This window comes from Neolamprologus brichardi, chromosome 7, assembly GCF_056152115.1.
Source record: "Neolamprologus brichardi isolate AB-2024 chromosome 7, ASM5615211v1, whole genome shotgun sequence".
Classification (NCBI taxonomy): Eukaryota; Metazoa; Chordata; class Actinopteri; order Cichliformes; family Cichlidae; genus Neolamprologus; species Neolamprologus brichardi.
Genome location: NC_142110.1, coordinates 64,912,355 through 64,929,511, shown reverse-complemented (window position 1 = coordinate 64,929,511; position 17,157 = coordinate 64,912,355). Strand labels below are relative to the sequence as shown.

The 17,157-nt window shown below is 40.8% G+C and overlaps 1 protein-coding gene across 2 annotated transcripts in view; it reads left to right on the top strand.

Annotated features, from left to right (window-relative positions):
- Positions 1 to 13,412, top strand: part of septin15 (septin 15) — a 51,671-nt gene extending 38,259 nt beyond the window's left edge. For both annotated transcript variants that reach the window (XM_087844141.1, XM_087844140.1), the window contains exons 8-13: positions 747 to 843; positions 8,083 to 8,134; positions 9,107 to 9,232; positions 10,733 to 10,868; positions 11,189 to 11,334; positions 11,796 to 13,412. In XM_087844141.1, the coding sequence (XP_087700267.1) occupies positions 747 to 843; positions 8,083 to 8,134; positions 9,107 to 9,232; positions 10,733 to 10,868; positions 11,189 to 11,334; positions 11,796 to 11,835 (597 nt within the window). In that variant the 3' untranslated portion in view covers positions 11,836 to 13,412. The remainder of the gene's footprint in view (positions 1 to 746; positions 844 to 8,082; positions 8,135 to 9,106; positions 9,233 to 10,732; positions 10,869 to 11,188; positions 11,335 to 11,795) is intronic.
- Positions 13,413 to 17,157: the final 3,745 nt, after the last annotated feature.

The following is a 17,157-nucleotide window of genomic DNA, read 5'->3' as shown; positions in this document are numbered from 1 at the left end:
ATGAAGACAGAAAACTAAACAGCAGTGACGTTTGTAGGGTTACTGAAGTTGGACTACCTGGTATATAATGTTGTGCTACGTGATTGCTAGCGACACAGCTATGTTAGCATAACATTAGCACAGTGAAGCTGGAGGATGTTCAAAGAGAAGATATAAAACAAAGTTCTAAGCTAATCGACCTTAGTGTTCTCCTTTTTTTAAAATAAGAATCGAAAATGGAATCGGAATCGTGAAAATCTTATCAATACCCATCCCTACCCGGCACATCGTTTTCAAACCCCTCCACAGTCTTTTTGCTACTCAGGTTAAACAAACCTCAGCAGCTGTCTATTGTATTAAGACATACATGTACACTATTTTTATTAATAGAGAGTTCGCTACTGAGGTTAAACATGATATATAAGTCACTTAGATCACTTCTAAATGTTAATGTTTGGTTTATTTCAGTGTTTTATTTGTTCCTGAGTAAATTGGTTTGGCTGTGATTAAAGTTAAGCTTCATAACATATTAATCACAGTTAAATTAAGAGGGGACAGCAGTAAAAACTCCGGACCTGTGACATCATCAAGTACGCTGGTGTTCCAATTGTACAAATCGCGAGTCCGTGCTCGCGTTCTCGGCAAGTCCGTACTCCCGTGCGGTCTCAGCGAGTCCGGTCTCGCCGAGAACGCAAGTACGTACTCGCCTACTTAGAATTGAGAAAGGGCCCTGAACTAAAACAATGCTCAACTTGTTTGTTCTCCAGGAAAAAATGCCGCTGGCAGTGGTTGGCAGCAATGTCGTTATTGAAGTGAACGGCAAGAAGGTCAGAGGTCGTCAGTACCCATGGGGTGTGGCAGAAGGTAGGTTGACTCGGATCCTGTGCTGGAAAGCAAGTTTTCATTCCGTAGCCAAACCGGAAATCTAGAAAATGACCTAGAAAACAAATGTAGGCCCTTGAAACCTTTTATGATTTGCAGCAATGACGATTATTTTCATCTCTCATCTGGTTTTAAGAGTTGCTGTATGTCACTGCACTTTGGTCAGACAATGACTGATGTGAGAAAGAAGGCTGGAGCATGGTGTTTGAAGGTTGATGGTGTTTGAGAGCGTCCAGCAATAACAGTTCTCTATTTTTGGAATGGATGAAGCATGATATTTCTGAGTGTGGAACACGGTGCATGTTCTCCACAACAACCCCCTGTACCCACTCAGTGTGTTAACTACCAGCTAACACAACAACTTGTCAAAATGTAAACAAGGAAGTCTGTTCATAAATGATCAAATGCAACCCATAAAAGACAAAATATCATGTTGTGTAATGTGAAAATTTCTTAGAGAGGTCTTTCTTAAAAGCCTTTGCCTTTCTAAGAACTTTGCTAATCGCTAAAGCTCTTGTTTCCACCTTCTGCAAACTATAAATAAAAGAATAGTACCTTTTGTGAGCTGAAAGGAACCCTGTGGCATTGATCAAACTGACACACAAACAAGATCCCTCCCAACCCAGTTAGAGTAGACTTGAGACCTAGTCAGGTTTGGGTCTTTTGTACCTGAGAATCAACTGGAATCTTCAAGACTCAGACTTAACCTCTAGGACCAACTTCATCCACTAAGTTGGGGGCCATTGAGTAGCCCAAAACGCCTCCAATAAGATGAGACCTGTTTGTCAACAGCAGTATCAACTAGATACACCATTCATAGAAGACATTATATCGTCAATTAACCTACCAATGGGAAGTGCCTGGGAGATCAGCAAAAAGTGTGCTCACTGCCAACCCTTGGACCTTGCTCAAACCACGGCTTTGCTTCATCAGACACAACAACAAGTCCACATATAGCCACATTCTGACCACACGTTGCTCTGGAGTCTAAGAACTTTTTCTACTTGTTTTTCCACCAGAGGAACCAGTTTGTTGTTTTTTTCCCCAATAGAGTCTAATTGTTCTTAGAGTTGTATTTTCCAAAACCCTAGGGATAAAACTGGGACTTGTATATTCTCCGTCATAGCAAACAACTCCTGTAGATTGAACGGCAATGATCTGTTCAGGTATTCTTTACATTGTATTTTTGACTTTACATAGGCTGATGGTCAAACCAATTCTCTAACCAATTCCAGGTCTTGTTAAACATTTATGTAGAAGAAATGAGTGAAGGTTTGGGCTGTCTTTAATACATCAATTATAATTTGGTTTTGCAGGGTTTTAAACTCTGATTAATACAGTGTTAATACAAGACTTTGTACACTACCCCCAGAACTGCATATGCATGAAGTCACACATACTGCCAGGACTGTGTGAATGTACTTGAATCTGTTGGGATCCCAATTACATTTTGACAAGTAAAAGGTTATCTGGTTGGTTGTTTCTACATTCTTACCTTGTACGCCTACCTCTTCTCCCTTCAGCACACACACAAAACCACAACTCCTTTTGCTAGTGTTAGACCCCATAGGGATTCTGGAAAAGGAGGAATAGGTATAATTTGGGGTGTCACCGATAGCCGCAATGAACTCTTCTTGCTCTTACTGGCTTGTTCTCTTTGATTTGTGTTCTGGAAGGTAATTTGCTGTACATTTATTTTTCTCACTATATATATTTATATATAAAGTAATATACAGTTTTATTCTCTGTGGTTGACCGTTTATCAGTCTTTCACTATTTCATTCTTTCTTTTCTCTCTTTTTTTCTTCTTTTTTTTTTCTTTGTCTATTCTGTTCCATGACTGACAGAGGGCATTTTTGGTAAACAAAGCCATCTTTCACTTTATTTCAGCCTCATTTTTCTCCCCCACTCTTCCTTCCCTAAAGTATATCCCCTCCTCCCTCCTGCCAGTATCTGCCCATTCCTCCTTTCCTTCCACTTTTCTGTTGCTGTGCTCTCTCATCATTAGGCTGATGGTCAAACCAATTCTCTGATCAGACTTGGGCTTTCTTAATATCTTCCAAACACTCACCTTATTTTGAAAGCACAAAAAGAAATGTTGACAATTATTTTGAAACACCCACCAAACACATTCATGTGTTCCTGGTAGACTCTCGCCCCTACGCTCCTTGTTAATACTTAGTCTGAATTAGCCTCTAGAAAAAGCAACCTGGTTCTTGATAGAAACTTAGAGAGACCCACTAAAAGAATCTGTAAGACAATCATATCAGACCCTACAGTGAGCCAATTATATGAACTAACATATTTACAGTTTTAGGGTTTTTTGGTATTTGGAACCCCCAAAAAAACTGAGAACATTGTCGAGGAGAGAATTAAAACTAAATATCTCACTCACACACTCACTCACCTTATCATTCAACAGATCAGAAATGTTTCTAATGTTAACTTCAGGGCAGTGTAATGAAGAGTGAAGGAGAAAGATGACACCAACAGTGCTTGTTTCACTCAAACATTTTGAGTGGGAAATCTACAAGAGGGTTATACAAGCACCTGCAATCTAGAATGTCCACTAGCAAAATAATGGCCAGCAAGCAGATTGCTTTAAACACAAAATAATTGAGACCGGGGGCATCAAATATAAGGCTTGGGGGCCAGAATCAGCCTGGCAAAGACTCCATTCCCACCAATTGGATGGCTTTGGAAAATGTAAAGAAAGACTTAAATGTTGGACGTATCTGCATTTTCACAAGTCTTGCAGCTTTTTCTATTGATAACGGCCTCCCCAATGGCCACTAACAAAACACAGAAACTGGAGTTTCATCGGTCCGTTCAACATAAGCCCAAAGTTGGCTGCATGTGGCCCACAATGTAAACTGATTTTGAAATTCTTGATCCAGACTGACTTAAGTCAGAGACGAGCAAGGCTACATAAACCTTATTATGTCACTTCCTTTGAGTGTTCATAATCATGCTATATGCTAGTATGCTATATGCTAGCTACATGGGGCAAGCGGTCTAGTGATCTACCAGGGAGTCACATGACTGATTATTTATGTTATCTGATCTCAGAATTTGAAATCCAACTTTAAAAATGGAACATAATTTAAATTAATTACTACTTGAATCATTGTGATATTTTTGACTATATATTGTATCCATTAATCAGTTGTTGTTGTCCCAACATAATTACTAAAATCTGGGAACATTGTGACATTTAGCAAGTTAAGAAACACAAACGGTGAGATGATTGGGCTCATTTTGAAAAGATTACACTTACCCAGGTTCTCTAAACCACTTTATTTGCAATCAGGCTCAAATAAGTATACCTGACTTTAAAATATGCTGAACCAAAGTCGGGTGCACTATGAAGGCAAAAGATGACCTGCTTAAAGGGTGCACAACAAGGTCTTTGGTTGTGGCTCAGAAGTGATAGTCCTGCATTGCGCGATGTGATGGCCTTGGGCCCTTGGCCTAGCAAATCCGACAGTGTTTAATTTTTAAGATTGCCATATCGCAGTGTAGCTGCTGGCATAACCTATTTACATCCATAACAAAGAAGCATTACATGAGATGCTAATTAGTAAGACCGTTGTGGGGAAAACATAACAAACCCAGACAGAACAGATGGAGCAACACGTGCAAAACCAAATGTCTGGGATGCCAACTTTAGTTGAGTTAGCAGACGTTTTCGATTTTCTGCACCCTCCAGCCGTCGAGGCCTGGCAGCATGGGGCTGCAGTGCTTAGCACTGTCACGTGACAGCAAAAATGTCCTGGATTCAAATCCACCAGCTGGCTGAGGCCTTCCTGTGTAGTTTGCATGTTCTCCTCATGCCTTAATGGGGTCTGTGGGAGTGCCTCAGCTTCCTCGCATAGTCCAGAGACAACATAAATCATCTGTGGGTGTGACTTTAAGTGTGAATGCTTGTCTGTCTCTGTGTATTAGCCTGCGACAGACTGGCAACTTCTCCAATATGTACCCTCTCTCTCACCCTATGAAATCTGAGATGGACTCCAGTCCAAGTGTAATCCTGAACTGGAAAAGTTGCGGAAAATGGATGAATGGCATCAAAGCCTATGATTTACTAGGTATTATAATAGGCTACATAATTGACACTAGTGAACCTAGGTCTAGTGGACCTATACTGCACAGTTTGGTTTGCAATAAACTTACAGATTTCTGAAATCTCAAACCCTGAGCCTTGAAAAAATGTGAAGATATGATTAAGGTCTGGTTCCAAATGAATTCTGAAACCAAGCAGACAAAGTCCAGGACTTTCTGCTGTGGTAAAGGTGTGAATTCTAAACCAAAACTATGGTTAAGTATTGGAGTCAGCTTCCTTGGAACAGTTAAGGTTATCTTATCGTCAATAAGCAATGGTAACACACAGATTCATTCCAAAGCAGCTTCGGCTCCAGGATAAGGACTTTGTTCATTAAGTCAATGAAAAGCATTTTTAGGTTCAGTATAATGCAAACAGGGCATTTTTCTTTCTCATACAAGCTAAACGTTATATTGAAAACAGTCTGCTAGGAGTAAATGTTAGAAACCACAGGTTTAAAGCTCATATGACTGACTGCTTGTGTTTCTTACGACACCAAGTTCCTTTTTTTAAAGATACTCATATGTTCCCAGATCCCACTCTACTCTAAATATTGACCAGGCTATTGGTCAAAGTAACCACAGCCTACTTTATGATGCATTTAAAGATATTTCCTCTCAATTTCCTTTCAAATCTACCAGCAGATGTAAAGCTTTGTCCCAGGTCTGATGCTGTGAATAGTCATGGAGAAAACTAGAGGCTGTTTGGTGCTGAAGCTCCAGCTGTAATCGAAACATCACTCTAACACTGTGGTTTCCGTCTTTGCTCCGATGATGTCAAACAAACTGCTGAGTCTTCACCACAAGGTTCCTTTCGCTGAGAGATGAAATGGCCGGTGTGGGCTGAGGATTGTCTGCAGGCCTTATTGTATCATCGGAACAAGGACTGGGAGCCACCATCCTAACACATTGCTTATAGGTTCATGAGCAGATAATAGAGAGTTAGACATTTGCAGAAGGGCATGTAGCAGCTTATTTAAGTCATTAAGGTAACATGTGGCTTGGTATCATGAACTCTCACTCATTAGCGTACTTGGAATTTTAATCTAAGGCTGTGAACATGTTTGCACACACACTTAATGCATGTTGGAGATTAAAGGTTGTTTGCTCTTGTTTCATTAAGCCAATGCAGTTCATCATCATGGCCTAAATAAACACTGCAATTAGACAGAGCACTCAGGCTCAAAATACCTGATGCACTGTTAACATCCATCATATTCTGATTGACGAATAAAGAACAAAAATCACACGAATTATCCTAAAAATCTACAATATGCATCAGGTGTTTTCTGCCATTCATCAATAATAAAACGAATCAATTGCAATTGTTTTCTTTTTTTCCTATGACCTTTGATCCCACGTAGCTCCTCTACTTGTCCCCTCTCTGAGACTTGCGCCCCCAACTGGTCATGCAGAGAACTTCATATAACACCCTACTCCTTCCAACCGCCACACTCCCTCTACAAGCCCTGCGCTCTTTAGCCAGTCAGCTTGGACACATGCAGGTTTTGGTGTTGATCAGGGCCAAATCTGGGCTGAATCTGGGCCAAAAAGCAGGCCTGTTATGGGCCAAGTGTGAGCCGTAAAACCCAGCTGCTCCAGACCCAGATTTAGCCCCCTGCTGGGCGCAGACAGTAACTGAAAAACCGTACCCCTCCCCTCCGTCAGAGCTCCCTCCTCTAGAAGAGACAGGAGGTCAATGGCTGGCTTGGGAGGCCGAGGGGCGGGACCGCTTAAGTTTCATCAATGGTAAGGTGTCCTCCTTGTTCACTCCCCTGATGATGATTGACTGCGAAGTGGGGTGAAGGCTAGCCAATAAAGGAGCAGCACGTTTGATAAGGAGGAGGCTTGGAGATCTACCATATACATCTTCAGCAGCAGTTTATCTGCAGTTCTTTTCCAGAATCCCATCTGACCTCGTAACCTTGTCTTTTGTTGTTGAGCTGAAACTCACAGTCATCTAACTGTACCATGTCGAAATGACATCACTTATGTTTGCTGTTTATTCTAGCTGCGTGGTGTCTCTGGGTCCGTTTGTAGAAGGCTGTGGTCAGATAGGAGGCAGACTAAATGTGAAGATGCCTGTTCGTAGTGATGTACCCTCAGAGAGTTAACACTAAATCCTGCATATTTGGCGTCTTTCAGATTATTTCTTTGGTTTGCAGGATTACTCTTGCAGTTCGCTCTCATAGCCCCATCTCACTTCCAGCCGCAGCAGCAGAGATGAAGCTTTGAGTGCTGATGATTTGCTAATCACTTAGACGTAAGACTTTAGGGTTAAACAGAGTGTCTGTGTCTCAGATAAAGCCCACTACAGGTCCCAGGATGGGGGGCTCATAACGTTCAGAGGTTTCTCTACACTTTCCATCCTCTGTGATTGCCGTCTTCAGTACGGAGCAGAAAGGGACAAAGTAGCAGTCAGTACGAGGCGGTAGCGCCTACCCACTGCTAGGTAGTTAATAGTGGGGAAAAATGTAAAAGCAAAATTTTCAGGCATTAAATTTGCAGATGAGTACAGAGTATGTGATGTGGAAGTATCTGAAGTTGGAGCATCTACATCCTATGTGATCATGGCCTGATTCTTCCCACCCTTTGTTTTTTTTTTTTTTTGTTTGTTTTTGTTTTGTTTTGTTTTTTTTTGTTTTTTTAAATGAGTCTGCCACTTCTACTGATACTTTACCACACCTTTTTTTCTCCCCTTTTAAACCGAGTACGCCTGAAAATACCTCGCTGTCCGTGTACCCCTCCCTCTGTAACCGCTGGGTGAATGAACTTTACAACATGTTGCATCTGTTTGTGTGTATTTGTATTAATAATTTTAATCTTTTTTTCACTGTATCACTGTACTGAATATGTTTGATATAATAACACACTTAATTTGATGACATTCTGCTGGGACTGCTTCTGTATCGTCATATCAGGGTGACAGCTGATTACTCAGTTACTCAGCAGTTAGACAGTGGAGTGTAAAAATATGTAGATAATGATGCTTGAGATTCATTTCTAGCTTAAGACATAGTGATAATTACTGTGATTGTTACAGTGAGAACTCTTCATTTGTAATGATTCTGATCTTTGTCTCTCTCCCTCTGTTTTCCTCTCGCTTCCCGTGTGTTTCAGTCGAGAATGGGGAACACTGCGACTTCACTGTGCTGCGCAACATGCTGATCAGGTGCACAATTTACTCCCCAGATTCACTTTGATAAATGCAATGTTTTATAGAGTTTGTAAGATCCACAGTGGCCACTAGAAGCCAGAATTATCCTCTGACTCTACTTTAGACTGGATATAGACTGGATCAGCTGTGTGGATGTAGCAACTGTTTAAATATCTTTCTGCAGCTCCTCCTGGTGTGTGAATGAAGAGATCTGCAGTTTGTGTAAATTTGAAACTTATTCGATGATCTAATTTTTCATTACACCTTAACCAGAGTATGTACATGTCAAATTTAAAGCCATTTATATAAAAAAAGGTTTTTTACAGCCAGGTGCTGGTACTCAAATGCACTTAATTAAGTCATCAGCAAGTGTGAGCACCTCTGTAAAAGCAGAAATTTTGGTAGGTTGCTGGTCTTCAGAATTCGCATGTACTGAATAATGCCACAGTTCTCGCGAGTCGACGTCCCAGCAAATTCAGCCCAAGCTCAGACTGTGCAATACTCAGAGAAACTAGAGAAACAGGAGTGCCATCTCAATATACAGGCCTCAGTTAGAAAGTTAAACGTTAAAGTTCATTACAGTACAATTGGGGGGAAAAGACCGAACAAGTACGATTTGTGTCTAAGGGTTGTCAGGAGACAACCTTTTCGCTCTAGAAAGAGCGTGGCAGCACGGCTTAGACTTCTGTATAATTCACAGCGACACCTTTAGCAAAAACCAAACGGTGTGTCGGCACAAACACCTCATACCAACCGTCAGCACGGTGGTGGAGGGCTGATGATTTGGGCTTCGTCGAGTTGTCAATGATCTGTATACCAAAGTGTTCCAGAGTCTGCCTGACAGCTGAAGCTTGGCCTAAATTGAGTCATATATCAGGAAATGATCCCAAGTACAGCAGCAAATCTACAACAGAATGCTATAGTGGTTCTCTTTATATTTAAGATGTCTCTTCTTCTTTTCTTTTTTTGCCCCTCCCCCTTCCATAGGACCCATATGCAGGATCTGAAGGACGTCACCAACAACGTCCACTACGAGAACTACCGCAGTAAGAAACTTGCTGCTGTCACGTGTAACGGTGTGGACACCTCCAAGACCAAGGGACAGCTCACCAAGTAAGGCCCAGCCAGAAATAGATCATCAGTCTGTAAGGGTCAGTGTTGGGACAGTAACTACGTTATTATTGTGGTAACGAGCACGGTAACTAGTTATTATGCCAAAATCAGGAACGCGTTAATCGTTACTGGGATTTAGATTGGTGGCTATCGCGGAGCTTCCACAAATTCAGAAACATTAGCAAGTGGAGGAGAGACCCGAGTGTCAGGTGAGCTGAACTTCAGGTAAGAAGTTATGACCTGCAGTCTATCTGGGTCAGATATAAACCAAGTTTAGGTGGAGTTTATTTTTGTTATGCATGACGGAGTTTCTATACAGCTGTTCATCAGAGCTGAACAGGTGACGGAGAAACAGGTTTACCTTTTAGGTGACATGAATGAGTTGAAGGGAAGTTATGAACTGTTTCTGAGAGACAAATAACACCAGGATCCTTTTTTATGTAGCTGACAGCTGGTAACTGTGTAGGGGCGGGTCTAGCAGAGTTTTGCCAGGGGGCCAGGTAGGGCATTAACAGGGAGAGGGGGGCACAAAGAAATACTTGTCTTTCTTATTCTCATTTAAAATGTCTAGCTTTTAAAAAATTATTATCTAAATCTTACAACAAACAATTGATAGATTGATGCATATATACCATCAGAACTGTGAACATCACTGTCACAACAGTGTTTGTTTTCATTCAAAGGCTTTATGATTTTTCCTATAATGGTGGGCCGTCTCTAGTCAAAATGCCCGGGCTGATTTTTTGTCCCAGTCCAGCCCTGTATGCAGCTCATCTGCAGTCTAGTGTTACCCACATCGTCCTATTCAGAAGGCAGAATTTCCGAGTTCTGAGTACAATCAAAAACACCACGACTGTAGTTTTTGTGTTGGATGTAAAAAGCGCACATGACGCTGTGACGTAGGCTAGAATCATGGCGGCGGTCCAGGCGTGGGATTTCTCTCGTGGAAATATGCACATTATCTTTTCCTTTCTATTGGTAGGTGGCACAGTGCACTTGTGGCAAGTAAGCTAGAAGACTGGCAAAGTTATGGAAGCAACACATGAACAAGAGAATTCTGAGTAAAACCAAAGTTACTTTCCCTAGTAACTAGTTACTTTAGTAACGAGTAACTTGAAGTAACAGAGTTACTTTTGATAGAAGTAACTAGTAATGTAACTAAGTTACTAATTTAAAGTAACTTACCCGACACTGGTAAGGGCACAGAGCAAACTGCTACAGATGTGGAAGCAGCTGTTGTCACAGTAATTCTGTATATGATAGGAACAGAAAGGAAGTATATCTTTTATCATTATTACTCCAGCATAAAAAGAGTCTCAGGCTAACAACTCAAGAGAAACTAAATTGGCTTCGTTTGTCTTTGCTCTTTGTTTCATAAAAGATTATTAGTCATGCACAGAAGTGCAGCAGCTTCTCTGCGAGTGGAGGAGTTTACTGCTCTAAGGGCTGAGGAACAACATTAAACGACATCAAGCCTCTGACCTCTTTCTGTTTCTGCAGGAGTCCCCTGGCTCAGATGGAGGAGGAGCGCAGGGAGCATGTGATGAAAATGAAGAAGATGGAGGCAGAAATGGAACAGGTGTTTGAGATGAAGGTTAAGGAGAAGAAGCAGAAACTGAAGGACTCAGAGGCTGAGGTTAGTCTGAGAAACCACGTACACATAACTACATAATTGTATTATTATTATTACTTGCATTCTTAAAACTTTCTAGTAGGTTTATATCATTTATAAGATGACCAATGAGCATTCTTGATTGTGATTGGCTGACCGTTGTGAATTGTTATTACCTGGGTGTTTACTACACTAGTGCTGAGAGCTCAGTGCTCTGCAGCTCACTTGGATCTTTTTCTTGAGCCTCTTGTGACAGCTGTGCTCGACTCTTTCCATCCTGGAGCTTTAGTAGCTACCGTCGCTCATTTTCCTTTCCCGTCTCTGTCAAATGTTTCGACCTTCAGCTGGAGCGACGCCACGAACAGATGAAGAGGAACCTGGAGGCGCAGTACAAAGAGCTGGAGGAGAAGAGGCGAGTGTTTGAGGACGAGAAGGCCAACTGGGAGGCTCAGCAGAGAATCCTCGAGCAGCAGAAGCTGGACGCCTCCAAGTGAGTAACACTCACATCTGACCCGACACCGTCACCGAAGGTTAACGCTCTGAGCCACGTCTTTTTAGTCCAGCGATCACAGATCATGTGGTCCGGTCTTTTGGATTGAACCACACTTGAAATCTTGCTTATTTAATTTATGGATTCTTACTCCAAAAAAGCAGCACTTGAACTTTAAAGCTCAAGTTTTTTAGTTCAGTGTTATATAAAAGTATTGAGGCTTTTAATTATTTTTAATGCTGGACACAGACAAATTCATTAGAACAAATGTGGAGTTAGTTTTACTAGTTTTAGGCCTCTTCATTATTCAGACATTTAAAATAAAAATCAAACAAAATGGAAAATGGAGAGGAATAATAATTAAACAAATATGGCATATATCCACATTTCACTAATAAAGTCTGAAGCCTGCGTTTTTGTTTCCGTCGACTTGATCGCGTGTTCTCGTTCTCTCCTCACAGGACGATGGAGAAGAACAAGAAGAAAGGAAAGATCTTCTGAAGAGAGACGCGACTGCTCGCTCCAAACTTGTTTCCTTTGATCCTGTCTGAAGTTCACATTGTAACGTGGTCCTCAGAACACACAACAGAACATAACACATGGCATAACAACTCTCTGTGGAAGCCATTTACACACACACACACATATATATACAGACACACACACACAACAGCTCACGCGCTCGTCTCTCTGCAGGGTTTTACTGTATCTCTTAAAACCTGTCTGTTTCCATGGCGAATGCATGTGTTTGTGAAATTCTATTTTCCTATATTTCCTGAGAAGGAGAAGTTCGAGTTCCTCTGAGTTTTCAGTGCGGCGTTAACACATGGCAGGGACCATGCATAGCCATCGTTCACAAGTAGTAGTTGTATGTTCGCTAAGTATTCATAGATCTGCAGATATACCAACTCTTTCTTTCACTGTTCTAAAGATTTAACAGGCGTGTGCACACTAAAGCTGTGAGGAGAAGGTAAAGTGTACGTGAGGGAAGGCAACTGAATGATTCTGGGTCTGAGGAGAGAGGTCAGGTGGAGCGGAGGCCCGGTCTCACCGCAAACTGGCAAAAAGTAAACGGGTAATGCTAGCATAGCGTTCAAGCTAACATGCTTGACTGCCTGAAAACGTCCCGGCAGCATTTTACTGAAACACTGGCTCGTTCTCGTGTGCCGTTCAGTAAAGACAGTGTGAAGGTGAACTGTGATTGTTAGGTACCTGTTAACATTAGCTGTTTGAAATCATCTCCCATCACTAAATACATGTTTTAAATAATATTTTAGTAAAAGTGCTTCTCAGACTTTTCTCATTAGCAAATTCAGCCCTGCAATAAAATTACTTTGTCCAATTAAAAAAAATCTTAGAATAAAAGTGTAGATTTTTTAGCTTTTAAGTAAAAATAAAAGGATGCAGAGTCGGTTTAGATTCAAGAGCTCGTTCACTTGTTAGCAATTACATGTTTTAAGTTAAAGAGCTTTATCTCGTCAGACACACAAAACAAGCAAAACACACATTTTTAACATTAGCAAATGCATCTGAGTAATGTAGAAATTACAAATTAAAACGAATCTATTAAAATTTGCCTCCTGTACTTTGAATAGCTTTATTAGCAAATACACTTTTCTCCTATTACAAATGCATCTTTTAATACTTCTTGTTTTCTTTTAAGTCACCCAAAAAAAGTCATTTTGAGGTCATTTAGCAGTGTTATTATATATTCAATGACCTACAAACATAAAGGCTGCTCTCGTTTGTGACAGAAAACTTAAATATCTGTTAACAGCTTCCTAGCAAAAACTGCTCTCTATTTTGGACTCTACTTTCAAAATTTTAGTGTCCAGGCTCATTGGTACAAATACAGAGATTTATTTTGAAAGATTTTCCAGATTTGTGGCTGTCGGTGGACCGGGCCTTCAAATTGGATGCTGATGTAGGAGTGTCTTTACTAAATGTTTTGTCTGAGGACGTGCTCGGATCTAAAGCTTGCAGTCTGGAGGGACGGAAGTCGTGTGTGTCACAGCAGCCAAGATATCGTCATTGCAGTGTGTGTTAACTATTTTTGAATAAACGACAATATGCAAAAAGCCTGATCGGTGTCTGAAAACTTTACAGGTTACAGTGCTAATAAAGATGTTTTATATTGTAACGTGAGTGATGGATGTTGTCTTAGACCCGAAACCCTGATGTTCACGATTCTGTGACATTTTTTCTTTTGGGTCCAACCACCAAAGGGACGACTCATCAGAAAGCTGAAATCTTCCTTTCACCTTCCTTTTACGAAGACGTTTGCCAAAAACAGCCAAAACTTTGTTTTTGGCTTTATTTTAGAGGATTATATATGTATATGTTCCAAACAGCTTGTGCACGCAACAAAACGCCAGCCCTCTGTTAAACAGGTTATATAGATGACACGTTCAGGAGCTTTCCCAGAGTTGTCATGTTTTATTTTCATATGACGATTATATTAATACTCTATATACGGTTGAAGAAAGACTCTTTAGTTCCCTTGTTTTCTTAAATGTTTTAGTGTGGTGAGGCATGGTCTGCTGTGCCGTGCAGGGAAGGTGAACGCACCTGCACGGCACAGCAGTCATGCCCCGTCCACTTAAAATCTGTACTGGTTCCTGTGATTGGGGTTTTTGGTATGTTGATCTGGCAGCAGGAGAGCTGCAGCTGTGTCTTTGTAACAACAACCATGCGTTTGAGAAGTAATAAAGTATGCTGCAAAGCATGTTCATGTCGTCGGTTCTGCCGTGGTCATCTACATTTAGATTACCGTATTTTTCGCACTATAAGGCGCACTTAAAATTCTTTAATTTTATCAAAAATCGACAATGCACCTTATAATCCGGTGAATTCTGGTTGTGCTCACTGACCTCGAACTGATTTTATATGGTACACGGCGCTCAAATATCTGTCAAAATATGTTTTAGTACGACTTTGGTAAGCTAGCACCTTTAATGGATTGTCGGAGCATTACGGCTGCCATAGTCAGGCGCCTCGGGGAGTAATCTGGGTCCTAAACTCCGTCAGCTTCAGGTCCCAAAGTCAAACGAACACTGCGAGATCACTGAGAGTTAAAACAGCCTAAATTATTTCATCTTTAATAAATTAATGATCAGCATTGTTGCTTTACCACGTGTAACAATTAAGTTTAACATCCAGGCATCCATGAAAACAATTTATTAAATTTACCGGAGTTAGATGTTAGCAGGAACCATGTTCTGACTGAGAGATTTCTGAGAAAATTAAAACCTACAGATCTGCTGTCACTTCCAACATCAACAAAGAGAGAAAACTAAACAGCAGTGACGTTTGTAGGGTTACTGAAGTTGGACTAGCTGGTTTATAATGATGTGCTACGTGATCGCTAGCGACACAGCTATGTTAGCATAACATAAACAGTGAAGCTGGAGGACGAACGCTAACGCTAACTTTTTTCCACTCGATAAGTTATCGTGAGGGTTCCCGATGGTTGGGGATAAATGCAATGGCATGGCAGGATGCTGTAAGCAGACCAAACTTGAGTCAGGAGAAGAAGCGCCTTATAATCCGGTGCGCCTTACCGTTCATCGACAGTTCACCTTTTGGTCCGAAAAATATGGTAGTTTCTCCGACTGCATTTAGAGCAAAAGGGACGAAGCTTACACTTAAGCATATTTCATATTACCATATGGATTTGTTTATGATGGTAATGCATATATATTGTGTACATACTGGAGGCTGCTCGGTGGCTCTTTTTTCCTCTTTGTTTGTATTTGGTTATTCTTTTTTATATATAAATATATGTCTGGAATGAACCACAATTTGTACTTAGAACAGAACTTGGAGCGTAAAACTCGCCCTAGAAACATTTCCATACATCTATATGATCGCATAGAAACTGTATGCATCTTTGCCAGTGGGCGCGCCTTCTCAGGGCCCTTCTGTTTAATTCTCTGGTCCTACAAGTTCAAGAAAGTGATGGAATTTTACTTTGAAATGCTTGGGAACGACTCACCCATCCAATAACAACATGTTAGATGCTTTTTTTTCTTATGTTTTGTAATATTTTCTTCATATATATTTACATATACAAACAGTTTTCTGCTTCTCCTCTTTGTTTCCTCATGTGTTCTGTCTCTAACTGTACATGGTTAAAATTAAAATTGAAAAAGTTATGCTAGAACTCCAATCGTGTGCATGGATTTCTTTTGAAGTATTAATCATCGAGGACCAGTAAGTCCCAATACTTTTGTCCGTAATAACTAAAGGCAGCCCCTCCCCCCAGCACTGAATAGATAAACAGAAGAGAATGGATGGATTACTACTGAAATTTTTCATTCAACATTATACCCAAATTATCAAACTGATATTATGATTGTAAACTCAAAAAATGAAATTGGTGCAAAAAATAAAATAAATATCCTGACTCCATTCACATATTTTTCTGTTAATAGAGGAGTTAAAGCTTCACTGTGGAGTAGGGGTGGCCAATTCCAGGCCCTGAGGGCCGGTGTCCTGCAGGTTTTAGATCTCACCTTGGGTCAACACACCTGAATCACATGATTAGTTCGTTATCAGGCCTCTGGAGAACTGCAGGAGCTAATTTAGCCATTTAAATCAGCTGTGTTGGTTCAAGGAAACATCTAAAACCTGCAGGGACACCGGCCCTCGAGGCCTGGAGTTGCCCACCCCTGCTGTGGAGGATAACACATTACTGTGGCAAACATTAGTGCAGGCTTGGCCAACTCCAGGCCTCAATGGCCAGTGTCCTGCAGGTTTTAAATTTCACCCTGGGTCAGCACACCTGAATCAAATGATTAGTTCATTACCAGGCCTCTGGAGAACTTCAAGACATGTTGAGAAGGTAATTTACCCATTTAAATCAGCTGTTTTGGATCAAGGACACATCTAAAATCTGCAGGATACCGGCCCTTCAGGCCTGGGTTTGGACACCACTGCATTAGGTTTTGTATTAACGAGGCAGTAAAGGAGGAATAGGATGTGCTGAAAGGGGGGGGTTGAAGAAAAACCATCTCATTGAGAGCTGTCAGATCGGCCCACAATAAATCATGTAAGCATGCAGACTGCTGGTACCACTGATCCATTTATTAAACAGTTGGGTTTACCTGTCTGTATCTCAGAGACAAACAGGTCAACTAGCTGATCAACAGGTCGGTGCTTAAATCCCTGGCTGCTCCAGGCTGCATGCCAAAGTTTCCTCGGGAAATATGCTGAACTCACATTTGCTCTCTGAGTGTGTTCATCAGTCTGAATGTTAGACGTGCCCACATTTGTGACAGGAAACTTAAAATCTGTTTACACCTTATAGCATGAGCTACTTTTTCCATTTTGGATTTCAAACCTTCAGAGTTAAACTGTCCAGACAGCTTTCTGCTGCTCATTGCTACAAATTCACTGATAAAAATCTGAATTGAAAGATTTCCAGACTTGTTTCTTTTTCATATGATAATGATTGTATTAATAATACTTTATGTACACCTGAAGAAAGACTCTTTAATTCCCTTGTAGTTTTCTTAAATGTTTTAGTTTTTCAGACTGCATTTATAGCAAAGGACACAAAGCTTACGTCTTCATCATATGGCATACTACCTGTATGGATTTGTTTATTATGGCAATGCATATATATTGTGTACATACTGGAGGCTGCTCAGTGACCCGTGGTTAATATTACAGTTGAAAAGTTGTGCTATAAGTCCCAATGTGTGCACTTCTTTTTATACAGTCAGAAAACACGTGATATTTTAATAAGTCAAATATTTGCAGCATTTCTGGATGATTTCAGAGTTTTATAGAGCAATAAAACAAACAGTAAAGCTGCAATCA